The sequence below is a fragment of the Sphaeramia orbicularis genome, chromosome 19 (genome assembly GCF_902148855.1).
Source record: "Sphaeramia orbicularis chromosome 19, fSphaOr1.1, whole genome shotgun sequence".
In the NCBI taxonomy this organism is placed as follows: domain Eukaryota; kingdom Metazoa; phylum Chordata; class Actinopteri; order Kurtiformes; family Apogonidae; genus Sphaeramia; species Sphaeramia orbicularis.
The window spans coordinates 2,210,399-2,238,251 of record NC_043975.1 but is presented as its reverse complement, the minus strand read 5'-3'; the positions used below and the strand labels follow the sequence as shown (position 1 = coordinate 2,238,251).

Here is a 27,853-nt window from a genome sequence, read left to right as displayed (position 1 = left end):
ACTGTTTTTAACGGCTCAAAGATGTGGACGATTTACAGAAAATTTGTGAAAAAACAACAACAACCTCAAAATAATCCAGTTTTTTCTTCATATATATATATATATATATATATATATATATGTGTGTGTGTGTGTGTGTGTGTGTGTGTGTGTATATATATATATATATATATATATATATATATATATATATATATGTATATGTGTGTGTGTGTGTGTGTGTGTTCAGGATCTGAAACAGAAAAGAGTCTGGATTCTGGTTCAAATATATCTAAATGTATCTATAGTTTTTCTTCTTTTATGCATGTTTTTCTTTTATATAATTTTCTGTTTTCTGTCTTTCTTGTCATTCTAATTCTTTTGTCCCAAGTTTGATTATTTATGTAAAAAAAAAAAAAAAAAATGTAATTGAAATTTTCTTCTTTTACATTATTTTTTCCCCTTCTACATCGTTTTTGTTTCATTTCTCTGGGACTTTTTGTGCCAAGTTCAATCTTTTATTTCATTTTTGTTCTTTTAAATTCTTTTCTTTCTTTTTCTTGGATTTTTAATCTGTTTTTATATTTTTCTACATCCTTGTGTCTGTTCTTTGACATCATTTTCATTCTTTGGTCCCAGTTTCGATCTTTTATCATTTTCTTCCTTTTTCTGTTTTTGTTTAATTTTTTCACAATTTGATAATTAGTTTTTTGTGTCAACTTCACACTTTTATTTTGCCGTTTTATTTCCTCCTTTATTCTTTTTCATTCATTCTTTTACTTGGTGTTTTTTTTTTTTTTTTAAGTTATTTTACAGACTTTTTCCTTCTCAGTCCTTGTTTTTATGTTGCTCTTTTACAGTTGTTTTTTGCTCTTGTATAGTTTTTTGGGGGTTTGGTCATTTTTGTTCTTTTGAGCTCATTTCTTTGCTTTATTTTCTTTTTTTTTTCTCCACATATTTTCTGTCTTAAACTCATCCTGGGCTGAATATGTCCAGACCTGAGGTTCAGGGTCCAGTAAGTCCAGTCCGGTTCAGATGGGACCTCTAAGTCCAGTCCAGTCTGGTCCAGATGGGTCCTGGTCCAGATGGGTCCTGGTCCAGTCTGGTCCAGATGGGTCCTGGTCCAGATGGGACCTGGTCCCTGTTAGTTCCTCCTGCTCTTCTTCAGTCCATCACAGTGGGTTCTGTCAGTTCGGGCATGCGCATTTACACTCAGAAACCACCGGGTACTGGACCTGGACCCAGACGCACCTCAGACCGCCCCTCCTCTGGCAGACCCACCTCAGGATGGTACAGGAAGTGGTTTTGGCAGGTCTGCACACCATGCCTTCAGGAACCGAACAGGACCGTCTCCTGTGGCAGCTGCCCCCCTTCAGGTACCGGGGCCAGAACCGGTTCCCCAGGTCGGTCCACGCGTAAACCACCGGGCACTGCGCGTGCGTCCGCAGCCGCCGCCGGAGCTTCCTGCCCGGCCGGAGCCTCCGGCCCAGGGGGGCCTCCGGGTCCGCGGCCCGGGTGTCTTTGTGCAGCCGGAGCCGCAGCTGGGCCTCCCCGGTCCAAGGCCCGGTTCGGTCCACCTCCGGCGCGCACACGGACATGAAGCGCGCGTCGAAGTGCGCGCCCAGCGCGCTCCGGAGCTCCGTCTCGTTCAGGTCCCGGTGCCCGGGGTCCAGAGCCGGGTTCGGGTCCTCCTTGATGACCGGGACGGGCAGGTGGTCACTGGGGACGGGCCGGAGGAGGTGCTGACCCCGGACCCCCCCCATCCACAGACCCGCACCCAGGAGCACCGCAAACACCGACACGAACCACCCGGACCTCCGCATGCCCCTGGTCCGGGTCCGGGTCCGGGTGTCGGTGCGTAATCCTCCACACGCAGCAGGTAAAGGGGTCCAAACCTGGTCCCGGGTCCCAGACGCGTCCGCACACTGGCCCCTCTCAGTCCAGGACCCGCTGGTCTCAGGTCAGCAGGTCCCGGTGATCCGGATCCGGGTCTGTTCCGCGGGTCCACATGTCCACCTCTGGTCCTCCTGCAGCCGGACCGGGAGCGCACAAATATGGACCGGAGCGGTGACGTCACACAGGGGGACCGGCCCCCTGCTGGACCCGAGACCCGGACCCCCCGCAGGACCACCGAGGACCCCCCAGGCCCTCTGGACTCTGAAAACCACCAGGACTGGACCAGGATCCACTGATGACGCACGAGGACCAGCTCCAGCCCAGATGGACCCAGAAGAACAGCTGGAGGGACTGGACTAGGGTTAGGGCGAGTTTATTTAGTTTGAGTTATTAGTTGAGTTATTAGTTTGAGTTTATTTAGTTTGAGCTGCAGGAGGACCACAGATAAAAGAGTGTGTTTAAGTCTGTAGTTCATCTGGAGAATTCAAACATTTATGAAAAGAATTCTGTTCAAATGAACAGCAGACCTGGTCATAAACCCATGTGAGCTGATATTCTGGATTATTATTATTATTATTATTATTATTGTTAATTCTTTATTTTTTTCTGTTCAACAGGAAGAAAAACAACAGCTTTAATGTTCAAACAAATGTCTTTTATTGGTACAAACATTCTGGTTTTAATTAGAACTGGAATCTTTTCATTTGGTTTGTGAATTATCTTCCTTAAAACGCTTTTTTTTTTTTTATTTTTTTTTTTTACACCATTTGAGTTGTGATAGTTTTATTTGGATTGTTTTAATTCCAGTGCTTCGTGTCCATCTGGGGTCACAGTGTCATATATGTTTACCTCTACATGACACACTTGTTTTTATTCTGTTTATATATTTACACTTTTCTTTTCAACTGTTTTGCTCTACGCACCACCAGAGTGGTCTCTTGTATTTTCGTTGGACATTTGTATAATGACAATAAAGACATTCTATTCTATTCTATTCTATTCTATTCTATTCTATTCTATTCTATTCTATTCTATATTCAGTGTTTGTCTTAAATGTATCTTTGGTGAATTCCTGCTGTTCCAGACTCTGACCAGCAGAGGGCACAACCACCAACCAAACAACTCACTTATTTTAACAGCAGCAAAAAGAACTGTTACTGATGAGGTCAGCTGATAGTTTACCTCCGCCAAGGAGCTTCTGTTTCTGCTGGTGTTGGTTCGTCTGTCTGTCTGTGTGCAAGATAAGCCAAAAAGTTATGGATGGATTTGGAAGAAAATCCAAATGGGGGGGGGGGGGGGGGGGGGGCTGCACTCTCCGGGTGCTTGTAGTTTCCATTAAAGCTCTGTTAGCTTAGCTCTGTTAGCTTAGCTCTGTTAGCTTAGCTCTGTTAGCTTAGCTCTGCCGTTCACTTTTATTCCGCTTCGGCCAATGACAATGACGGCCAAGTTTGATCTTTAATTTTTTTTTTTTTTTTTTTTTGTATTTTAATCTGGTTCTTTTTTTGTGTAGTTTTTATTTTAGTTTTATTCTAGTTAGTTCTAATTGTGGTTTTTCTCCTTTTATATAATTTTCATTCTTTTCTGTTGTTCCACTTCTTCTGTTCTTCTTTGGTTCTTGTCCTCTGAAGCTCATCCAACAGCCCAGATTCCCTGTGTCCGTGATGTGGGTCATACTTAGTCCTGGTTCTGGTTCTGGATCGGCTCCTCCTCGTTGCACATGTGGGTCGTAGTTAGTCCTGGTTCTGGACCGGTCTGGGCTCAGGCCTGGTTCTGATCCAACACCGGCTCCTGTCTGAGACCTTCAGGTTTAAACCCGGGGCAGATCAAGGTCCGTCTGTTCTGGACCTGAACCCTGGTCCTGGTCCTGGGTTCATGTGTCCTGGTGGAGCTGGGACGCTGCACCATGAGGACCAGTGCCTTTTCTGGACCCTGGACCCACTGGGGACAAATCCGCCACCCACAGGGGGTCGGACCGGGACACAAAAGACCACCAGGGTCCGCAACGGGGACCGGAGACCTGATCCTGGACCAGGACCAGGACCGTGTCTGTTTGAGCCTGTTTTGTCCATTAATGCAAAGGTCTGATTCTGTTTTTAAAAGCATTAAAATCCACTGACACCATGTGGACAAAAGTATGTGGACACGCTGAATCCAGGGGTTTGTTTTTTAACTGGTTTGGATTAAAAACAAACAAACAAACAAACAAAAAAACAAACAAAAAAACAAACAGGCCTAAGGTCAGAAAATCTGATCGATCTGGATGTAAATGTTTTTCTAATTAAGTGAATCAGTTCTGCTTTGGGAAGCTTTTAAGGAACGTCATTATGATACTTTTAAAATAATGGTGTTTTATATGTATGTTCTTCTGTGTTTGGTTTTAGTTCTGACTTTTAGTGTGTTTTATGTATATTTTTGTGTTATATATGTATGTATATATATATATATATATATATATATATATATATATATATATATATATAATTGTGTTTTATGTATATTATTGTGTTTTATATCTACTTTATATATATTTTTATTGTGGATGTACGGCTGCGATGCTGCTGTCTGTTCTAGGACACTCTGGAAAAAGAGATTTTTAATCTCAAAGAGCTTTTTCCTGGTTAAACATAATAAAAACAAAAATAAAATAAAATAATAATAATAGTAGTTTTGTATTGGTATAAATATCTCAATGATTATCTTAGTTTCTAAAACGCCTCAGATGGTTTTTACTTCATTTCTCTCAACACTGTTTTTTTTTTTTAAATCCATGACTGATTTTAAATGTTCTTCCTCTAAAGTTCTTTCATATTTTTCCTGCTCTGACTGTAAATAATAATTTCTATCTACTGTCATCACATCTGAGGAAGACAAATCTACCATTAAACTTCAGTGAAATACTGATGTTTGTGAACTCTATGGACACAAATCTGTCAGATGTCTGTTCAGGAGGATCAGACAGAAAAACATTTAAACTTCAAACATGTTGAGAATATCTGTAATTCTTTTAGTTCATTTTGAAGGAAGTGTGTTTTTTTCAGGTGTTCGTGGGCGCCCTCTGGTGGACGAATGTTTGGACTAAAACCCTTAAAAACCTCAGCTGTCTGTGTTTATGACAGATTTGATATAATTACTGAGGTTTTTACGGTAAAACTTTACAACTTCAACCATAAAACATCGAACATTTACAAAAGCAGACGACTGCAGCAGAATTCTATTCACTGAACAATTAAAAAAAACATGGAGTTAAAAGTGTGTGTTTGACCAAAGCGTCTCTGTCCACCTGATTCTGTGACTCAAGGACGTTTTAGGTTTTTGTTTTTTTTTTCACATCAAACAGTCGTAGTTTTTCCGCCGTCTGAAACTCTAAAGGAGGACTGTGGGTAATTTAGTGTCCGTCTGACAGCGTGTGACGGCGCCGTCCACCGCCGTCTGGGACAGGAAGACGATGTTCAGATAAGAAGGAAAAAGCAGCAGGAAAAAAGTCCAGGAGACGGACCAGAGGGACGAAATGGACTGGACAGAGCACTGGACAGGCCACTGGACAGAGCACTGGACAGAGCACTGGACAGACCACTGGACAGGCCACTGGACAGGCCACTGGACAGAGCACTGGACAGAGCACTGGACAGACCACTGGACAGAGCACTGGACAGGCCACTGGACAGGCTACTGGACAGACCACTGGACAGAGCACTGGACAGGCCACTGGACAGAGCACTGGACAGACCACTGGACAGGCCACTGGACAGGCCACTGGACAGAGCACTGGACAGAGCACTGGACAGACCACTGGACAGAGCACTGGACAGGCCACTGGACAGGCTACTGGACAGACCACTGGACAGAGCACTGGACAGGCCACTGGACAGGCCACTGGACAGGCCACTGGACAGAGCACTGGACAGAGCACTGGACAGGCCACTGGACAGACCACTGGACAGGCCACTGGACAGAGCACTGGACAGGCCACTGGACAGACCACTGGACAGAGCACTGGACAGGCCACTGGACAGGCCACTGGACAGAGCACTGGACAGACCACTGGACAGGCCACTGGACAGAGCACTGGACAGGCCACTGGACAGAGCACTGGACAGGCCACTGGACAGACCACTGGACAGGCCACTGGACAGGCCACTGGACAGAGCACTGGACAGACCACTGGACAGGCCACTGGACAGAGCACTGGACAGGCCACTGGACAGAGCACTGGACAGAGCACTGGACGGACCACTGGACAGGCCACTGGACAGAGCACTGGACGGACCACTGGACAGACCACTGGACAGAGCACTGGACAGACCACTGGACAGAGCACTGGACAGGCCACTGGACAGACCACTGGACAGAGCACTGGAAAGACCACTGGACAGAGCACTGGACAGAGCACTGGACAGGCCACTGGACAGAGCACTGGACAGACCACTGGACAGGCCACTGGACAGACCACTGGACAGAGCACTGGACAGGCCACTGGACAGAGCACTGGACAGAGCACTGGACAGACCACTGGACAGCCTGGGGACAGGGAGGACGGTAAAGGGACGAGTGGACGGTAGGAGGACACACCCTGGGTCTGAGGACATGGTGTCTTGGTCTTCTGTGGACTGTATCTGTGCAGGTCCAGGTGGAAACAGGACTTCATTCATTTTTCTTTTGTCTAAAATAAACTCTTGTCTTTGTCTTCGTCTCCTGGACGTGTTAGCGATGGGACGTTTCTGTGTCTGATGGTGGACGTGGTCCGTCCTGGTGGGGTCAGGTCTGGTTTTCCTCAGATCCACATGTTCTGAATCAGACTGAGCTTTGATTTGACACAAGGTTCTGATACCCCCCCCCCCCATCCTTTGAAGGGACGCCGTCGGACGCGTCGTCTGAGCGCGTCGTTTATCTGAGCTGTGAATCTGGCGCCCTCCCAGGACGACGCCCCCGTGACCGCAGAGATGAAACCACGGCAACCGTTGAGGTTCGACTAAAAGACTTTGATTCACAGCAATTTAGACGATGTGGTCCATTTGAACCCAAGACTGAGGAGACAGGAGCACAACACACAACAAATACACAACAAATACACAACACCACACAACAACACACAACATTTGAACCCAAGACTGAGGAGACAGGAGCACAACACACAACAAATACACAACAAATACACAACACCACACAACAACACACAACATTTGAACCCAAGACTGAGGAGACAGGAGCACAACACACAACAAATACACAACAAATACACAACACCACACAACAACACACAACATTTGAACCCAAGACTGAGGAGACAGGAGCACAACACACAACAAATACACAACAACACACAACAACACACAACATTTGAACCCAAGACTGAGGAGACAGGAGCACAACACACAACACACAACAGATACACAACAACACACAACAAATACACAACAAACACACAACAACACACAACATTTGAACCCAAGACTGAGGAGACAGGAGCACAACACACAACACACAACAAATACACAACAAATACACAACAACACACAACATTTGAACCCAAGACTGAGGAGACAGGAGCACAACACACAACAAATACACAACAACACACAACAAATACACAACATTTGGACACCAGACTGCAAAGAGACAGGACAACAAACACACAACAAACACTGGGAAATGCACAACTAACACACAATCCTCTAAATGTTCATATTGTTTCAACTCTTTGTCAGAAAATAATAATTTGGTGAAAAAATGCTGAATCTTTTTCAGCTTTTGTTCTGAAACAAAGATGATGAATAAAAAAAACTCACAAATGTCAGAATGAAAATGATGAGGATCCATGTGGGGATTCCACCAGGACTCTGGTCCACCTGGTCCTTCTGATCCATCTGGTGTACCTGGTCCATGTAGTCCACATAAAACACTGAAACACTGACCCACAAAATCTGACAAAATGTACAGTTTAGGCTTTAAAACCTGTTTAAAACCCTTTAAAACCTGTTTAAAACCTGTTTACACTCATTTTAAACCCCTTTTCAAACCCTTTCAAACCCTTTAAACCTTTTTTAAAACCCTTTAAAAACCCTTTAAGAACCCTTTAAGCCCTTTTAAAACCCTTTGACCTCTTTTCAAACCCCCTCCATTGTTCCTAAACTCGTCCACAGTGCAGTCTGCCTTCAGTCCCTTCTGTCCACTCACATTCACACTGAAAACATTCTTGGACTTCTTTTAATGCACAACATCCACATGAGATTGACTTTATTCTGATCAAATACATCCTTCATGTGACGCACAAAAACAGAAACCAGAGTCCTTCTGCTGCAAATAAATAACACCAGGAGTGGATTTAAAGTGGAATTAAAATGAAATGAAAGTGGAATTAAAGTGGTTTTCAGGAATACAAAATATACAGATAGATGGACTCGGACGGAAACAGAAAACATCAAATTTACAAAGTCAATATAAAGTCTGGAAAGAGTCCAGGACGACATTTTGTGCTGAATATTTAAAAAAAACAAAAACAAAACCAAAAGGTCAAAAGTGACCCAAACCCCAGGAGTGAAGTGACATCAGAGGTACAAACGCAGCTGCAGTGTCAGAGTTCGTCCTTCAGCGACACTGGAGTGTTTTATTTGTAAGTGCGTTAAAGACGGGAACAGAAGTGAAGCAGTAAAAACACCTGACGCTCGAAGCTGCCACAGTTAATGCATCACATGTTGAGCGTTGATTCCAGCCGCTGTGTGCAAACACGGAAAATACTGTGCATACGAAGGAACGTGTTCAAACAGCTCTGAGCCACGTTTTCTGGTTTAATACGAACGCATGACGCAAGAAAACGCAAACATTACGCATCAGAGACAAGCTGATGAACGGAAAGAGAACGAAAGTCGCATCTGATCTGCACCGGAAAAACCACCTGCACAGGAAACGGATCCCATGTGTTAGCTAACATTAGCTAGCAAGCTAACATGAGCTAATAAGCAAACAGTAGCTAACATTAGCTAATGACCCAACAGTAGCTAATATGAGCTAATGAGTCAACAGTAGCTAACATTAGCTAATGAGCGAACAGTAGCTAACATTAGCTAATGAACCAAAAATAGCTAAGGCTAGCTAATGAGCAACAGTTGCTAATATGAGCTAATGAGCGAACAGTAGCTAACGTTAGCTAATGAGCAACAGTTACTAACATTAGCTAATAAGCCAACAGTAGCCAATATGAGCTAATGAGCCAACAGTAGCTAACATTAGCTAATGAACCAACAGTAGCTAATGTTAGCTAATGAGCCAACAATAGCTAATATGACCTAATGAGCCAACAGTAGCTAACATTAGCCAATGACCCAATAGCAGTTAACATTAGCTAATGAACCAACAGTAGCTAATGTTAGCCAATGACCCAACAGCAGTTAAAATTAGCTAATGAGCCAACAGTAGCTAATGTTAGCTAATGAGCCAGCCGTAGCTAATATGAGCTAATGAGTCACCAGTAGCTAACATTAGCTAATGAACCAACAGTAGCTAATGTTAGCTAATGAGCCAACAATAGCTAATATGACCTAATGAGCCAACAGTAGCTAACATTAGCCAATGACCCAATAGCAGTTAACATTAGCTAATGAACCAACAGTAGCTAATGTTAGCCAATGACCCAACAGCAGTTAAAATTAGCTAATGAGCCAACAGTAGCTAATGTTAGCTAATGAGCCAGCCGTAGCTAATATGAGCTAATGAGTCACCAATAGCTAACATTAGCTAATGAGCCAACAGTAGTGGGGAGCTAACATTAGTTTACATTAGTTAGTGAGCTAATAAGCTAACAGCAGCTAATATCTAGTATCGATTATGTCTGAAGCTTCGGTTCATTTAATTAATACAAAAAATGCAGCATCTGTTGCATTCGTTGTCATTCTTAGACTGATCAGAAAAGAAAAACGAGTCGGAATAATGCAAATTTTGTTATTTTATCTCGACTAAAACCAAATATGACCTAAATTACAGAAACACTGGTGACAGGAAGTACAGTTCCAGCGCTTCCTCCTGGTTCAGGTTTCTGGTCCAGATCTGGTCTCTGGTACAGACCTGGTCTGTGTATTGATCTGGTTTCCGGTACAGGTCAGGTTTCCACCCGGATCCGGGTCCGGGTTCAGATCAGTCCAGAAAACCCCTTCAGAGTCAAAGTGCAGACAGTTCAGTGGAAAAAGAGGCACAAACTGGACACAAAGCTTTAGTCCAAAAACAGAAAAAACAGCTAAAACTACTTCATGCCGACAAAATACAGCTGATCAACAATCTGTGGATACAAAAATACTTTTCGGATTTGAGTTTCAGGTTTTGAGCCTGGAGGAACATAAACGTCTAATTTAAAGTCAAACCGATCGAAGCGGCTCAGGTTAACACTGATTCAACAAAACACGAGGACTAAACGGTACATTCACGTCATGCTCCGACAGTTTCTCTTTTCAGATGAAAATAAATCATTTCGAGCCACAATCATCAAACACTGGTTTTTGTGTTTTTTTTTTTTTTTTTTTGGTCGACAGAGTCGTGTGCAAAGTTCCTGGTTTTTGAAGCAGTGCTTGTTTTGTCATTGCATTGGTTTTTCTCTTTGTAACAGTCGATGCCATGGGTTCTGAGGCTTGGCGGAGTTGAACCAGCAACTTTAGTTTAGTTTCGAGGTCAGAGGTCACTGTGGTACCGACGTGGAGATGAACTGAAGTCTGCTTTGATGCTGTTTGTCTGTCGGGTCGAGTTAAAGCTACAACGGGTGAAGGAAAGAACACGTTAGCTTCGGTACCTCAACAAAGCTACATTTATCGCAAATATGAGTTAGTTATTGAGTTACTTTGAGATAAAGCAGAGTTGTTTGCGATAATAGTTTAACTATTACATTATGTTGAGACAAAGCAAAATTTTTATTATAATGCGTCAAAATGACAAAACAAATTTTTTCGTAAAACTGCGTCAGTTGTTTTTACTTCCAACAGTTTCACCACAGGATATTTTAGTATCTCAACCTGAATTATTTTTGCGATAACAGGTTCATTAGTTGTTATTGTTGTACGTTTGTGATAATTATTTCATTATCTCGAGCCAGTAAAGTTTGCGTTGTCGTGGTAATTTGCTGCAATTAAAATAAAACAAACATAATCTTAACGATATGTCGTCAGATTTGAGTTCTTCCATTTGTTCGGATCGTTCGACCCGGTGGAGCTTTAACCTTTGACCTTTTGGTGTAGCTGGTTCTGACCCGTCTGCTCGTCTACAAACCCCCGACCCAACGGAACCTTTAGATCCTGACCTCATGGATCCGACAGACCAGAACCCCACAGAACCCATAAACCCAACAGGACCCGGTACGTCCTACAGAACCCTCAGACCCTGACAACAGATTTAGAGCATGACCCGACTGAGCTGATAGACCACGACCCCCCAGAGCCCCCAGACCCTCCAGACCTCCAAAACCCCCAGACCCTCCAGACCTCCAAAACCCCCAGACCCTCCAGACCCCCCAGACCCCCCCCCGACCCTCCGGACCTGGACCCTACAGAGTACTGCTGAGGATCTCTGAAACCTGGGCGTTGGTTTGGTCGTCCGAGTCCACATCCTGGGAGGCAGTGGCTCCATCCTGCCCCTCCCCCTCTTCTCCAGACTCCGCCTCCGCCACCACCACTGACACCCCGGCCGCCTTCACCTCCGGTTCTGTTTCCGGTTCCGGTTCACCCCACCGACCCGGTGACGGGTCCCTGCAGGGCTCCACGAAGATCCGGCGGACGTGGGGCCGAGGCTCCCGGCGGTGGGCTTTACGACTCTCCAGGACGCAGGAGGCGTGGCTAACGTAGGTGGGTGTGGTCTGGGAGGGGGGCAGGTCTCCTGGAAACAGGGGCGTCAAAGTCCTAATGTAGGTTAAACCAGGACAAGTACACATACTACAGTACAAGTACAGATACTACAGCACAAGTACACATACTACAGTACAAGTACAGATACTACAGCACAAGTACACATACTACAGTACAAGTACAGATACTACAGCACAAGTACACATACTACAGTACAAGTACAGATACTACAGCACAAGTACACATACTACAGTACAAGTACAGATACTACAGCACAAGTACACATACTACAGTACAAGTACAGATACTACAGCACAAGTACACATACTACAGTACAAGTACAGATACTACAGCACAAGTACACATACTACAGTACAAGTACAGATACTACAGCACAAGTACACATACTACAGTACAAGTACAGATACTACAGCACAAGTACACATACTACAGTACAAGTACAGATACTACAGCACAAGTACACATACTACAGTACAAGTACAGATACTACAGCACAAGTACACATACTACAGAATAAGTACAGATACTACAGCACAAGTACACATACTACAGAATAAGTACACATACTACTAATCTAATCTTTCTTTTTTTTTTTCTGGGCTCAGCTGGCTGACAGGCAGCTGTCTGTACCGATAAGGCAGCAGCTGACACCAACTGTACTCCCAGTCATCATTGCCCATTTTTCTAACACCTTTGCTTGTGTATCCTCTTTTATTTGGACATTTTACCAGGGAGTATCTCACACTAAATCTAATCTCACACATTGATCTAATCTAATCTAATCTAATGGTTTTTAAAGGTCTTTTTGGTCTTAAGTGTACATGTAGACCTGTACACCTGGGCAGGGGTACAGTCCAGATACTGTACCTGGACCAGGCAGGTCCGGGTCCGTCTGTTTGGTGTAGACCCCCTCCGATAAAGACCCGGTGTGGACCTCCCCGCTGTGGCCCCGGAGCCAGCGCTGGGGTCCGCTGAAGTACTGCCCCCGGTGGCTCCTGGACAGCAGTTTGCGTTTGGCGGGGGGGTTCGCCAGGGCCCTCAGAGGGGCGGCCTCGGGCCCGTCCTGGTGGGTCCGGGACAGGGACAGACCCTCCAGGGTCTTGGTGGTGTCGGACAGGGCCGGAGACAGCGGCAGGGTCAGGGGCAGGGGGAGGAGGGGGGAGGACAGGGGGAGGTCTTTGGGTTTAGGGTCCTTCACCAGCGGGGTCAGGGGGAGGTCGGACGGAGAACAGACGCTGTACCTGAAACAAAACGATGACATCATCAGCATCAACGAACCTCCTGAACCAGATCTGAGGTTAACCTGAAGGAAACGCCTCGATAGGGTCCCAGAACTTCAACTGTTCTATTCAATATAATACGATATTTGATAAAGTACAAGTTCAAGACACGAGGCAGAAGAGCTGAAAAACTGAACTAAAACCCATCAAATTATCAACATTTAACTAAAACTAAGACTAAAACTAAAGAAAAACTGAACTAAAACCCATTAAATTATCAACATTTAACTAAAACTAAGACTAAAACTAAAGAAAAACTGAACTAAAACCCATTAAATTATCAACATTTAACTAAAACTAAGACTAAAACTAAAGAAAAACTGAACTAAAATCCATCAAATTATCAACATTTAACTAAAACTAAGACTAAAACTAAAGAAAAACTGAACTGAAACCCATCAAATTATCAACATTTAACTAAAACTAAGACTAAAACTAAAGAAAAACTGAACTGAAACCCATCAAATTATCAACATTTAACTAAAACTAAGACTAAAACTAAAGAAAAACTGAACTAAAACCCATTAAATTATCAACATTTAACTAAAACTAAGACTAAAACTAAAGAAAAACTGAACTAAAACCCATTAAATTATCAACATTTAACTAAAACTAAGACTAAAACTAAAGAAAAACTGAACTAAAACCCATCAAATTATCAACATTTAACTAAAACTAAGACTAAAACTAAAGAAAAACTGAACTGAAACCCATCAAATTATCAACATTTAACTAAAACTAAGACTAAAACTAAAGAAAAACTGAACTGAAACCCATCAAATTATCAACATTTAACTAAAACTAAGACTAAAACTAAAGAAAAACTGAACTAAAACCCATCAAATTATCAACATTTAACTAAAACTAAGACTAAAACTAAAGAAAAACTGAACTGAAACCCATCAAATTATCAACATTTAACTAAAACTAAGACTAAAACTAAAGAAAAACTGAACTGAAACCCATCAAATTATCAACATTTAACTAAAACTAAGACTAAAACTAAAGAAAAACTGAACTGAAACCCATCAAATTATCAACATTTAACTAAACTAAGACTAAAACTAAAGAAAAACTGAACTGAAACCCATTAAATTATCAACATTTAACTAAAACTAAGACTAAAACTAAAGAAAAACTGAACTGAAACCCATCAAATTATCAACATTTAACTAAAACTAAGACTAAAACTAAAGAAAAACTGAACTGAAACCCATCAAATTATCAACATTTAACTAAAACTAAGACTAAAACTAAAGAAAAACTGAACTGAAACCCATCAAATTATCAACATTTAACTAAAACTAAGACTAAAACTAAAGAAAAACTGAACTGAAACCCATTAAATTATCAACATTTAACTAAAACTAAGACTAAAACTAAAGAAAAACTGAACTAAAACCCATCAAATTATCAACATTTAACTAAAACTAAGACTAAAACTAAAGAAAAACTGAACTGAAACCCATCAAATTATCAACATTTAACTAAAACTAAGACTAAAACTAAAGAAAAACTGAACTGAAACCCATCAAATTATCAACATTTAACTAAAACTAAGACTAAAACTAAAGAAAAACTGAACTGAAACCCATCAAATTATCAACATTTAACTAAAACTAAGACTAAAACTAAAGAAAAACTGAACTGAAACCCATCAAATTATCAACATTTAACTAAAACTAAGACTAAAACTGAAGAAAAACTGAACTAAAACTCATCAAACTAGAAAAGCACTCAGAGAGCGCAGACCTCCGCCAAGGCTGATCAGTGGCCCCCCCCGTGGGCCCCCCCACGCCAAGGAGGTTATGTTTTCGCCAGGGTTTGTTTGTTTGTTTGTCTGTCTGTCTGCTTGTCTGTCCGTTAGTGTGCAACATAACTCCAAAAGTTATGGACAGATTTTGATGAAATTTTCTGGTCTGCGCCCCCCCCCCCCCCCCGTGGGCCCCCCCCACCCCTGATCACCACCAAAATTTAATCATTTCTTCCTTATCCCATTTCCAACAAACCCTGAAAATTTCATCCAAATCTGTCCATAACTTTTTGAGTTATGTTACACACTAACGGACAGACAAACAAACAAACAAACAAACAAACAAACCCTGGCAAAAACATAACCTCCTTGGCGGAGGTAATAATTATCAACATTTAACTAAAACTAAGACTAAAGAAAAACTGAACTAAAAGTCATCAAATTATCAACATTAAACTAAAACTAAGACTAAAACTAAAGAAAAACTTGACTGAATCCAAAAATGCTGAAATGTCTGTTTCTTTTAAACAGGTGAGTTTGATTCTGAGGCTTACGAACGTCTAAAGTTATTATGGGATGTATTTCTGTTTACTACTGTGAGTGTAGACCAGGTACAGGTGGACGTTCAAGGACAGGTGAGGTTTTTTTTAACCAGGACTGAAACCAGCAGCAGAAGGTTCTCATGGACATGTCCACCTGTCCTCCAGAATACCCAGAGGACTCGGTGGTTCTGGAGTCCTCCCAGTCTACCTGAGCTCGTGGATCTGCAGAACGTCCGGAGCGCTGCCGCCCAGCGAGTGCACGGCCTGCTGGGATAGATCCTGAGGTGGGGAGTAGAGCAGGTCCAGGTCTCGAGGACTCAGGGCGTCGCTGGAGTCGTAGTCGCTGTCAGTCGGAAGGAAAACCTCCGAAGATCCGTCTTCATCTGAGCCGAACTGGGAATCTGAAAAACCAGAGACCAGGAGAGTTTACAAATATAAATAACCATTTTTAAAAAAGAAACAAACAAAAAATTGCCTTTTTAACAGTATCATGACATATCGTGATATATCGTATCGTGATCCTAGCATTGTCATTTGTATCGTATCTCCAGATTCTTGCCGATACACAGCCCTAGTCATGTTGTTCTTCTACATGTTATGATATTTTACTATTTTAGCCTCATTTTAATTCTTTTTCACGTCTTTTCATGTTCATTGCGTTTTCATCCTGATATTCAACAATAAAAACAAACAGATAATTGTGTTAGAACGTACTGAATCAAAGCAAACTGTTGAATAAACACTGGTGTTTTGATAATGTGGTATTCGTGTGTTTCCCAGGGTTCCTCTGGGTACGTGGGTGGGGACTCACCGCTGACGGCTTTGCGTCGTCGTAGTTCAGGTGACGGTGAAGGCGTGGGCAGGTAGTCCATGGTGGAGGAGGAGGTGGAGTCGGTCTTCTGCTGGGTGGAGTCTGTTTCTGGGGTGCTGGCGTTTACCAGGCAGGTGATGGGGACGCCGCCGCGGGGCTGTTTGTAGCGGGCGTACTGAAGAGCGTCCGTGATCCAACGCAGGTCACGGCGCATCTCATCGAGTTGCTGCGGAAAATCAACCAAAACAAACACCTGTTGTAAAAAGACTCTGGATGAAGACGGAACATTGACACAGTTTCATGGTTTAGGTTCAGATTTGTTTAAAGCTGTGGTTTATTCTCAGTTCCAGTGTCTCATTCTATGCAGACGATACCTGAAAAAAATGTAAAAACTCCAGTTGACAAGTAAAAAATAATACTTTCACCAGTAAAACCCACAGAGTTTGATACATGACAGTAGATGGAGACGATTTATGTTCAGTTAAGGAGAGATTTGGCTGAAAAAAGGCACTTTTTCTTCAGTTTTTTTCCGTTTTGGTAAAAGAACCTTTGAATTGACTTGGATCCACATCTACATGATCAGTGAATTAAATGATTTTACATGATTTTCACAAAGGATAATAATGTCATAAATGTTGATAATGATGATGATAAATGTGGAGAAAAGTCTTTAAAGGTTAAATAAATCTAAACTAACCTTAAAAGCAGAAAAAGATTCAACTAAAACTAGCTAATTCACCTAAACAAAACTCGAAACTAACATTTAACAAAGAAAAACTACAGTGAAACGAATTAATTCATTAAAATATCTCAAAAATTCAATTAAAATTTGTCAGTTTATCCAAACAAAACTCAAAGTAAGACTCTAATACAACTAGTTCACTGACCAAAACAAAATACACAATATCATGAAAATAAAGAAGACATAAAACAAAAAAAATTCAATAAAACCCCCAAAAATTCGACTAAAATAAGCCAATTTATCAGGATACAATTCAATCCCAGACAATCGATTATCAGCTCATCCATCCATCCATCCCCAATATTTCCCTCCTTAAAGTCACACTTTCGTCTGTTTTCGGACTGATCTGGTTCGTCCAGTCGCTGCTCGTGACACGAAGCAGAAATAAATAAATGTAGCAGAAGAAGAAGAGAAGCCACATGTGGATCTGCAGACGTTCCTGCAGACGTTCCTGCAGACGTTCCTGCAGACGGAGGCGAATACTTTCCCCGTCAACATGTGTGGAGTCTAAACAAACGGTCCAATTAGACGGACTGACGTCATCCACGTTCAACAGGAGATCCTCCAAGGGTTTGAGAAGGAAGTCAGCTCCGTTTGGATGTGCGACACCTTCGATCTGAGGCGTTTATTCACAAACACTGAACAGAAGAAAGCTGTGAAAGCACAACTGAGCACCAGGTCTGACTCACTGTGCAGTCTGAACGTTTAAGATGGGTTTGAAGGACAAGTGGTAACATGAGGATTAAAGGACTGGAAGTTCAAGTCCAAAGCACATGATAGAACAGAAAAAACACAGATTCAACATCAGTTTACAGAGGGTCAATGTCACTGAGTCCACTTTCTTAATACTTTTATTTTCCCTGTATATTTGTCATTGTTAAACTGTTTACTTTGCCTTTGTGATTGTGCTGTTATTCTTTTCATTTGACATGTTCTATTAACGCAATGAACCTAAACTCATGCACAAAACAGGAAATACCAACAGGAAAAGGTTCAATTCTGAACTGTTTTTCACCAAAAACATGTTCAACTAACCATTAGCAAATAATCAAGTTCTACACAACTATTACAACTATTTACAAAACGATCTGGGGTCACAATATGACACACAAACATGTACAACGAACCATTTATACAGCCCACAAAACTATATACAACTGGTACAGCTATATATTGCAGCTATATACAATTATATTCAACTACATGGAACTATTACAACTATATATAACTATTACAATTATATAAAACTATTACAGCTATATACAATTATATACAACTATAACAACTATATACAATTATATACACCTATAACAACTATATACAATTATACACAACTATATGGAACTATTACAGCTATATATAATTATATAGAATTATATACAACTATTACAGCTATATACAATTATATACACCTATAACAACTATATACAATTATATACAACTATTACAGCTATATACATTTATATACAACAATTACAGCTATATACAATTATATACAACTATATGGAACTATTACAGCTATAAATAACTATATACAATTATATACATCTATATTAAACTATTACAGCTATATATAACTATATACAATTATATACATCTATATTAAACTATTACACCTACATGCAATTATATACAACTATATGAACCTATTACAACTACATACAACAATTACAGCTATATACAACTATATACAATTATATATGACTATTACAGTTATGTACATCTATATTAAACTATTACAGCTACATACAGTTATACACAACTATATGGAACTATTTCAGCTATATACAACTATTACAACTATAAACAACTATATACAACTAGATACAATTATATACATCTATATTAAACTATTACAACTAGATACAATTATATACAACTATTACAGCTATATACAATTATCTGGAACTATTACAACTATTATAACTATAAAAAGCTATTTATAACAACAATCAGGTGTCAAAGACGACACACATCCGGTTGGTTTTGTTTCATCTGGTTACATCGTTGTTAACTTGTTGCTTGTTTTAGGTCGGTTTCATCTTGTGTTATATTTTCATCTTGTTGCCTCCTTCACATTATTTTAATGTGTTGTTTTTGTATTAATATGGTAAGAAAATAAAAACTAATGCAAATACTAATTTATTTCAGGACACAAATGTATATTTATCAGCCATGACCTGAATGAATGTGTTGAATGTTATCTTTAATGGAATACACGGAAAAATACTGATTCTTACAGATGATGAAGATGATAATGTTCAGCTCCTTTAAATAAACGGAACATCTAGACCTAAATCACCTTTAGGATTCTGAATCATTAATGTAAGGACCCTCCAGTCACTGACATTCAAACTCTGTTCATTTCCTCCAGTTTAATAAAGTCCAGTATTAGTGTGATTTCTGGACCTTCTGTTGGAGACGCTGCTTCCTGTTCAGTCTGTGGCTTCACGTCTGCTTAAATGAGGCTGAATAAACTGACCCCAGACCAGCTGAGTCACACCTGTTTTTTTCCCACATGGATCATTGCTGAACCTCCGAGTGAAGTCGCAGGACCATGACATGTTTCCAGAAACCGGCTTCCTCACTTATTTGCATTTTTTCCACAAATGTTTTAAAATGAGCCTTGGTTTTTGGTAAAAAAAACGCGTCTTACTGTATTTATTAGAATCCACTGCAGTCAGTAAAAGGAGACAACGACAGTTTAGTTCTGATATTACTGTCATTTCATTGACTTGAATTTGTGAAATATTCTGCTGTTTGTTGAGTCTTTTTCATGTTCTAACCACAAAGAAAAGAGTTTAAAACCAAAGTGTCTTTAAAAAATACTTTAAAACGTGGTTGTGTCAACTTTCACAACCAAAAATCATCTAAAATAATGGTTCTGATACGTATTATAATAACAGTCCGTTGTATTGATATGGGTTTATATTTAGCACATATACAGTGGATAATGATGTAGAATTATATATATATATGATAATTATTATATTTACTGGTACAGACATATATACATGTTGTATTAATATAAACTGATTTAGTTTGTGTGCTGTAGTAAAAGGTGGATTAAAGAGGTGTTTAATTCTTCCAAATCCTTTTCAAATGTGTAAATAACACTAAATCTGTGTTAAATGCTTTTTGTTTTTATAACAGTATATATTTCTTTTTTGGTTTTGTCTTGTGTTGTTAATTTGCTTTTTATATGTTTGAAATATATCATTCATGATGATGATTTTTACCCACATGCTCTTAACTCTGCTCCTTTTAACTGAAAAACACATCAATGGAACCTCATAAAAATATCAACGTTATAATTCAATACGTTTTAAAATGAACCAAACTGAGATTTAAGGCTGAAAATTTGCATCAGATGACATTAAACCAACAGAAACCCGACAGTGCCGTCCTTTGTTTGGTACCTGGATGTAGTCCAGGATCAGCTGGTGCCTCTGTTTGGCTGTTGCCACCTCGCTGTCGGTGATGGCCTCCCGCAAAGCCTGCTGGGTAATGAGTGAGTCCAGGTCCAGGACGGAGGACAGACGGCAGTACAGACTGATGAACTTTTCTTTGTAGGTACAGAAGTGAACTGAAACACAGAAGCACCGTTAGAGTTACTGTGAAGTATTTTAACTTTGTACAAATATTAGAATATCTGAAAGATTTTTATTATCCTTCTGATTCCTCGTGTCAAATTTTCATTCAGTAACCTGTCCTATAACTTTGGCAAAAATCACATGAAACCATTTTGTTCTGCATTTTATGTCGTTTTTGTTTTGTCACACATAACATGGCGGGAATCACCATAACAACCAAACACAAAGTGGCGGGAATCACCATAACAACCAAACACAAAGGGGCGGGAATTACCATGACAACCAAACACAAAGTGGCGGGAATAAATGTTTTTTTTACATACTATGATAAGTAAATAAATAACATTGATAAGACCAGTAATTATTGAGTAGAATTTTATTATGCGACTTTTATTGCATTGCCAAATAAAATGGTGGGAATCACCGTAGCGACCACACATAAAGTGCCAGGAATCAGCATAACTTTCAAACACGAAGTAGAGAGAATATTTTTACCAATTTAAATATGAAAAAATCAGTAATTACTGTATAGTGTTTGGTTGTTTGACTCTTTGTAATTATTCATGTAACCCTCCTTTTCTGTGTTTTGCACCCTTTCTGTTTGTCACACATAAAATGGCGGGAATCACCATAACCACCAAACACAAAGTACAGAGAACATTTTGACAGACTGTATGAAAAGACTAGTAATTAATGTGTAAGGTTTTGTTGTTTGACTTTTATGTTCTTTTGGCCTTGTCACTCAAAAATTGGCAGGGTTCACTATAGCAACCAAAAACAAAGTGGCGAGAATCACCATAACATCCAAAGAATAAGTAGAAAGAACACTTTTACAGATTTTAATATTAAAAGATTTGTGATTAATGTGCAGTGTTTTGTTATGTGACTTTTTGAAATTATTAATGTAATGCTCCTTTTCTGTGTTTTATATTATTTTGTTTTGTAACATATAAAACATTGGGAATCACCATAACAACCAAACACAAAGTGGTTTGTTTGACTAGTTTTTACATACTATAATAAGTAAATTAATAATATTATTAAGACTAGTAAATAAAGTATAGAGTTGGTTGTATGACTTTTTGTTATTTTTGTTTTTTCACATAAAATGGCGGGAATCACCATAGCAACCACACACAAAATAGCAGGAATCACCATAGCAATCACACAAAATGTAAAAGCAGCATTGTTCCGTACTTACACATGAAAAATGTGTGCTTAGTGTGTGATGTTGTGTTGTCGTGTTACCGAGCTCAAACATCTGCAGAGGCAGGTGGAGGAACCCCGACAGGGGGGCGTAGGGGTTGGTCTGTCCGGGGGCGGAGCAAACGTCGTCAGCCGATGGCAGCAGCAACAGGAAGGAAACGCCATGACCGAGTTCGACCACTTCCTGACTGTACAGACGGAAGTGACGGGCCTGGACGAACATGAAAAGACAAAAAGATGATGGCAGTAGAAGAAGAAAAGCGAGTCCAGGTCACGGTGGTCCGATCCATGACGGAGGAGGGTCCGGTCAAAGGAATCATCTGAGGAACAGTCAGAATGTGGAGGTTTACCTGGTGCAGAGGTAGGTTGATGAGTTTCAGCAGGGATTTGATGGCAGTCTGCAATTCATAGTACAGTAAAGGGGCGTGGCTTTCTGCTCTAGGCCCCGCCTCCTCACTGTCCTCGCTAGACTGGTCTTTTTCTCCGACAGCGGAAAGATTCTGGATCCAGTCCCACTCTTCCCTGAACAGGAAGCAGAGAAAACATCATAATTAACAACCAACACTTAAAAAATTAACATTATAATCTTGTTTGACGACGGTGTTTCCATGGTAACTACGGAGCCTCTGAACGTCCAAATGGATGACCATGAAAAGATGAAGAACTGTATTTTACACCAATTACTGACATGGATTGATAGGATTAGTGGATCAACAGGAATTAAACAGTTTAGATCAGTAGATGGTTTAGGTTTTTGAAGGTTAACAGATTAAATACAGGGTTGTGGATGGTATGACGTGATGAACTCTGCTCATTTTTCAACTATTTTGTTCATCTGCTTTTCACTTTAGAAGGATTTGTTCACTTTTATACCACATTTCAAAGCTTTGTGGTTAACTTTTTCCTTATTTTTCAAGGACTGAGCTCTGTTTATTTATTTATTTTTTCTCTCTGTTCTTTTTGTTTTGTTTGTTTGTGAAGCGTCTTTGAGTGTCCAAAAAAGCGCTATAAGTGTCATGTATTATTATTATTCTCCTCATTTTACAATTTTTTGCACATTTTATCCGACGAATAATTGAGGTAAAACTGTATTTTACATCAATTATTTCCATGTATTGACAGGATTAGTGGACCATCAGGTATTAAACCGTTTAGATCAGTAGATGGTGTTGGTCGGTGCTGGATGTTTGGGTCTTTGAAGGTGATTTTGTTCAGTTTCTGCTCACATGTATTCTTTCATTCTGAAGTACAGCTCAGGGTTACTGGGGTCTTTAACGGTCTGAACATCCTGATCACGACTCTCTTTATCCTTCAGCTGCTTCAGCCTTGAGCTGTGATTGAATTAACCTGGACTCAGACTCAGTGACCCCCCAGCCCTGATCAAACCTCCTCATCCTGGACTCGCACACTCTCATCTACCTGGACACGTTGGCGTTGTCGCGGATCCGGCTGTGGCAAAGCATGTTAGGAGTCCGCTGGGACACCAGGACCTTAATCTGGTCCACGGAGCTGCTGAGCTTCAGGTAACCCAGGTAGAGTCCTGGAGCTAGGCGGTGGGTACTGCGACGCTGGTAGGCCAGGATGTCCTGAACAGGAAGGACAGGGTTAACCAGGGGCGGAGTTAAACCAGGACCAGGGGCAGAGGGGGGCGGAGTTAAAGCAGGACCAGTGGTGGAGTTAAAGCAGGACCAGGGGCGGAGGGGATAAAGTTAAAGCAGTACCAGGGGTGGAGTGGGGTAGAGTTAAACCAGGTCCAGATCTGGACTAAATAAACCCAGGGTCTTGTCTAAGTGAACTCAAGATCTGTTCTGAATAAACTCAGGTTCAGGTCTAAATAAGCTCAAGACCTGGTCTCCATAAACCTAGGTTCTGGTCTGAATGAGTCGCAGATCTGGTCTAAATAAACCCAGGGTTTGGTCTAAATGAGCTTGAGATCTGGGCTAAATAAGAACTGGTTTTTGTCTTTCTGAGTCCAGGTCCTGGTCTTTCTGAGTCCAGGTTCTGGTCTGTTTGAGTCCAGGTTCTGGTCTGTTTGACTCCGGGTCCTGGTCTTTCCTGGTCCTGGTCCTGGTACCTGGATGGTGATGATGAGTATGTCCAGGGCGTAGGGCTCCTCAGGCGTGGACAGGCTCTTCCTCTGGCTCTGCAGTTTGGTCACCTGCATCCATTTCCCGCTGAACAGCGAATGCTGAGTCTCCAAGTCGCGGATGGTCACCAGCAGGACGTTACCGTGGCGATCTTTGATGGGCTCGTAGTGGACCCGCCCCAGGTTGTGAGTTCCCAGGAGGTTCTGTAATAGAACAGACGACAGAACGGTCAACGTTTCTGTGGTTGATTCATCTGATAAAACATGAAACGTTTATGGATTCAAGTCAGTTTAACGGTAACAAGTGTTCAGAACATAAACCTCCACCAAGTACCCTGAACGCTGTGCATGTGTGGATCGACTATTTCTGTTTAAACTCAACAGTTTCCAGGTTGTTCCATACAGCAGAAAAAGTGGAAGCTTGGTACCAGTCATGTGTCTGTCCAATTAGATTCAATTCACATCAATATTAGTTGAGTTCTAATTTTAAATGTGTGGTAAATGGGATTTTCAGTGTTAAATGTAAATGTCCACAGAGTCCACATTCCACAGTGGATGTGGACAGTTTAGTTCCAGATACAAGAGATTGTTCTAAGCTACAGGTGGATCAAATCGGAGGCTAATCGGAGTCATTTTGAATTTTTTACCAATTTTGGAAATTTGTTCAATGATGACAGATGGAAAATTGTAGATGTTGTGACCTTGCTGTGACCTTGAACTTTGGCCTACTGGGACCAAAATGTACTGGGTTGGTCCCAGGGCCTAGGTCTATCTGTGGGGAAGATTTGGGAAAGATGGGTGGAATAGTTTTCCCGTAAAGTTGCTAACAAACAAACAAACATGCAAACAAACAAACACACAAAGCAAAGTGATCACAGTACCTCCTGGCAGAGGTAACAATGGTCCAAACCTCTTGCATCATTACAACATTATACATTATTATGTTAATTCATTTTTTTTTTTCATTTTATCTTTTTTTTTTATCACTTGCTCAGTTTTTCCAGTTACAATGTCTCAATTAACTGTGTTATTTATTTATTTGTTTTTTAATCAATAACTTAAAACCATAAAAAAACATTTGACTTCTTCAACTTTCACTCAGAACCAAAAATCAGGCTTTGAATTTCAACTAAGCTCAAATTTGAGAGAAATAATAATTTTACATTCATTGTTTTTACTTTTACTGATCTTGACTAAAATGAAAAACTTGATTATGGTAATATATTTGACCATGTTGTCTCCTTTTTACAACCCCCCCTCCCCGAAATTAATGCAATCATATTGAAGTAAAATTCCCCAGAAACCAGTGGAACTCAGATTTAAGTCTAAAAATTCAGATTAAATATCTGCAGAAACCCTACAATAGTGACTTCCAATAAACCAAAATGAGCATTTAAAATGGAAAAAAACAATGATTTGACATTAATTGTATTAATTTTCATCTATGAAAATGCAGATGTAAATATTACTTCATCTGTCGGCAGAGAAAGGACAGGAAATGGAAAAAACAAGCAAAAATGGAATATTCATTTCAACATGGCCGACTTCAGGTTGGGTTTAAGGTTTGGCGTTAACAGTTTTTGGTTCATTGGGACCTGATACATATTTGTACCAAATCTAGTTCATCTAGGTCTAAAGACATGTCAGGGCTGAATTAAAAAAAAAAACCAAACTCTGTAGAGGGTAATACTGATTGATTTCAAGCAAAACATGAAAATTGACATTGGCCCTGCAACACCGTTCAACACAAAGTCTCAATTTTTTTTTTTTTTTTTCATTACAAAGGTCTTTAGATGAAACTGACCAAATCTTACAATGACTGAGTTCATTATCTGTAGGAGGTGTTAAAGTAAATGGGATACAAACTATAAAAATAGAGCAAAAATGGCATTTTTAACCCAACATGGTGGACTTCCTGTTGGGTTTGGAGTTTGGCTCGAAGAGGTTTTTTGTTGATATGGACCTGACACGTGTTTCTACCAAATTTTGTCCATTTGGGTCAAACTTGCGACATTTCCTTGGAGACCCTTAATCACCTCCATTGTATTCCGTAAAGTTTCAAACATTGACTCATCTGGTTGACGTTCATTGTCGTGTTTCAGTCTGACCTGCAGTTGTCCGGCGGCGGTCAGCATTTTGTGTCTGGCCTGAAGGGTGGACGACGACGACATGGACACCGACATGCTCTGTCTGAGCCACCGGACATCCTCCCACATGCAGGACAGCTGGACCACAGGGGGACACGGTAAACCGGTTACACACAGAGTCCAAACAAACCGTCCTCCATCCCACAGAAACCATCAGGACCCTGTGGACCTACCTTGGTGAACCACAGGAAGTCCTGCATCAGGGAGCTGCTGTAGGAGTCGTCCACCTCCACGATGGGGATCTGGTCCTCGGCCGTCACCAGGAGACTGTCCTTATGGTAGAAGACGGCGGCCAGGTACATGCCCCTGGAAACGCAAAGACAATGATGTGAGCGCATCTGCAGAAGGAACACCTGAACCAACACCATCACAAACCACCACCAACCTTTTCAGAGTTTTCACAAACTTGTTGGAGGAGTTGAAGAGGTGTTTGAGGCTCCTGGAAACCGACTGCTTCCTGCTGGGGTTCGGAAGCTTCGATGAGTCTGAAACATCCGACAAAATAAAGCATTACAGAGTGTTTTCAGTGTTTGTACAGAGTTCAGACGTTCAGTTCAGGAAGTCCAAGTGTCATCTATTAGTACAACTACTACAGCAGTAGTAGTAGTAGTAGTAGTTATATCAATAATAGTAGTAGTACCACCACAGTAAACACCATGGATACCATTAATACCATTAAAACCATTAACACCATTAACACCATTTATATCATTAACACCATTAACACCATATTTAAACAGATTTTTTCGTGTCATTTGTCCGTTTGCGTTTCTTTTTTAACCGTAGCTCCACTTGTTGGTGTGTTTTGCATGTTTGTCTGTTTTTGCGAGCGTCTGTCGTCTGTTTTTGCCAGCGTCTGTTTTTGTGAGCGTCTGTCGTCTGTTTTTGCGAGTGTCTGTCGTCTGTTTTTGCGAGTGTCTGTCGTCTGTTTTTGCGAGCGTCTGTCGTCTGTTTTTGTGAGCGTCTGTCGTCTGTTTTGGCGAGCGTCTGTCGTCTGTTTTGGTGGTGCTTGTTCCGTGTCGCTTCATTAGTCCCAGTCCAAGGGGACGCTGTGGTCTACAGATTGGCATCAGGGGGCCCAACAGTGGTCCAACAGTGGTCCAACAGTGGGCCTGGGGCCCCTCTGAGGACCGCAGGGACGACGAACCGCTCACTGAACCACAGAAGATAACGAACGCTCAGTCACAGCGGCATCATGGGAGAATGACCATGGTCTGACCAGGAGACACATGCAAACACTGAGCGTACATGTGGATGGTAATGAGTGAAGTCTGTCACAGAAACCGGACGAAGAACAGGAAACACTTCAAACACGACCCATTCCACTGGTCTGGTTAGGATTTAGAGATGAAAGGTTCTGAAGACACAGGTTCATCTGAGTCAACAGCCAGAATAATCACAACAGATGAAGGTTAAAAGACACAACAATATGAACATTAGGAAAAAAGATCAAGTCAGACCCAAAACATATAATAGATATGAGATGAAACTGATGGAGAAGGTAAAAGATGGAATAAAACAGCCTCTTGTAGTATTATTGTGATATTATTGTGATATTATTGTGGTATTATTGTGATATTATTGTGGTATTATTGTGATATTATTGTGGTATTATTGTGGTATTATTGTGATATTATTGTGGTATTATTGTGATATTATTGTGGTATTATTGTGGTATTATTGTGGTATTATTGTGATATTTTTGTGGTATTATTGTGATATTATTGTGATATTATTGTTGTATTATCATGGTATTATAGTGTTAAGTTCATGTCTCCATAAATTCATTGCTTTGTTGTCGTCTTGCCAGTGTTTTCCTTGTGTTTTGTGTTTTCTTCATGTTTTCCTTGTGTTTCTTGCGTTTTCTTTGTTTTTTGTCTTTTCCTTGTTTTCCTTGTATTTTCCTTGTTTTCCTTGTGTTTCTTGTCTTTTCCTTGTGTTTTCTTTTTGTTTCTTGTGTTTTCATCATGTTTCTTGTG

At 40.8% G+C, this 27,853-nt stretch overlaps 2 protein-coding genes across 2 annotated transcripts in view; both read right to left on the bottom strand.

The window, feature by feature from the left end:
• Window positions 1–872: 872 nt before the first annotated feature.
• On the bottom strand, window positions 873–19,186 carry nog3 (noggin 3). Its single transcript, XM_030122189.1, has 4 exons — window positions 19,176–19,186; window positions 17,511–17,526; window positions 17,373–17,375; window positions 873–2,431 (listed from the first exon to the last, which is right to left on the bottom strand). The coding sequence occupies exon 4, from the start codon at window positions 1,800–1,802 to the stop codon at window positions 1,167–1,169; it is 636 nt and encodes a 211-aa protein (XP_029978049.1). The 5' UTR covers window positions 1,803–2,431; window positions 17,373–17,375; window positions 17,511–17,526; window positions 19,176–19,186; the 3' UTR covers window positions 873–1,166.
• Window positions 11,365–27,853, bottom strand: part of ankfn1a (ankyrin repeat and fibronectin type III domain containing 1a) — a 103,681-nt gene continuing 87,192 nt past the window's right edge. Inside the window, exons 15-26 of the mRNA XM_030122187.1 lie at window positions 26,260–26,359; window positions 26,048–26,180; window positions 25,836–25,952; window positions 23,716–23,931; window positions 23,061–23,227; window positions 21,992–22,163; window positions 21,684–21,852; window positions 20,262–20,428; window positions 16,101–16,326; window positions 15,498–15,690; window positions 12,582–12,955; window positions 11,365–11,724 (exon numbers count right to left, since the gene is read on the bottom strand). Of these exons, the coding sequence (XP_029978047.1) occupies window positions 11,396–11,724; window positions 12,582–12,955; window positions 15,498–15,690; window positions 16,101–16,326; window positions 20,262–20,428; window positions 21,684–21,852; window positions 21,992–22,163; window positions 23,061–23,227; window positions 23,716–23,931; window positions 25,836–25,952; window positions 26,048–26,180; window positions 26,260–26,359 (2,363 nt within the window). The 3' untranslated portion in view covers window positions 11,365–11,395. The remainder of the gene's footprint in view (window positions 11,725–12,581; window positions 12,956–15,497; window positions 15,691–16,100; window positions 16,327–20,261; window positions 20,429–21,683; window positions 21,853–21,991; window positions 22,164–23,060; window positions 23,228–23,715; window positions 23,932–25,835; window positions 25,953–26,047; window positions 26,181–26,259; window positions 26,360–27,853) is intronic.

Excerpts from the sequence above, each read along its gene's own strand:
- nog3 (XM_030122189.1), bottom strand. The coding sequence starts at position 1,802 with ATGCGGAGGTCCGGGTGGTTCGTGTCGGTGTTTGCGGTGCTCCTGGGT.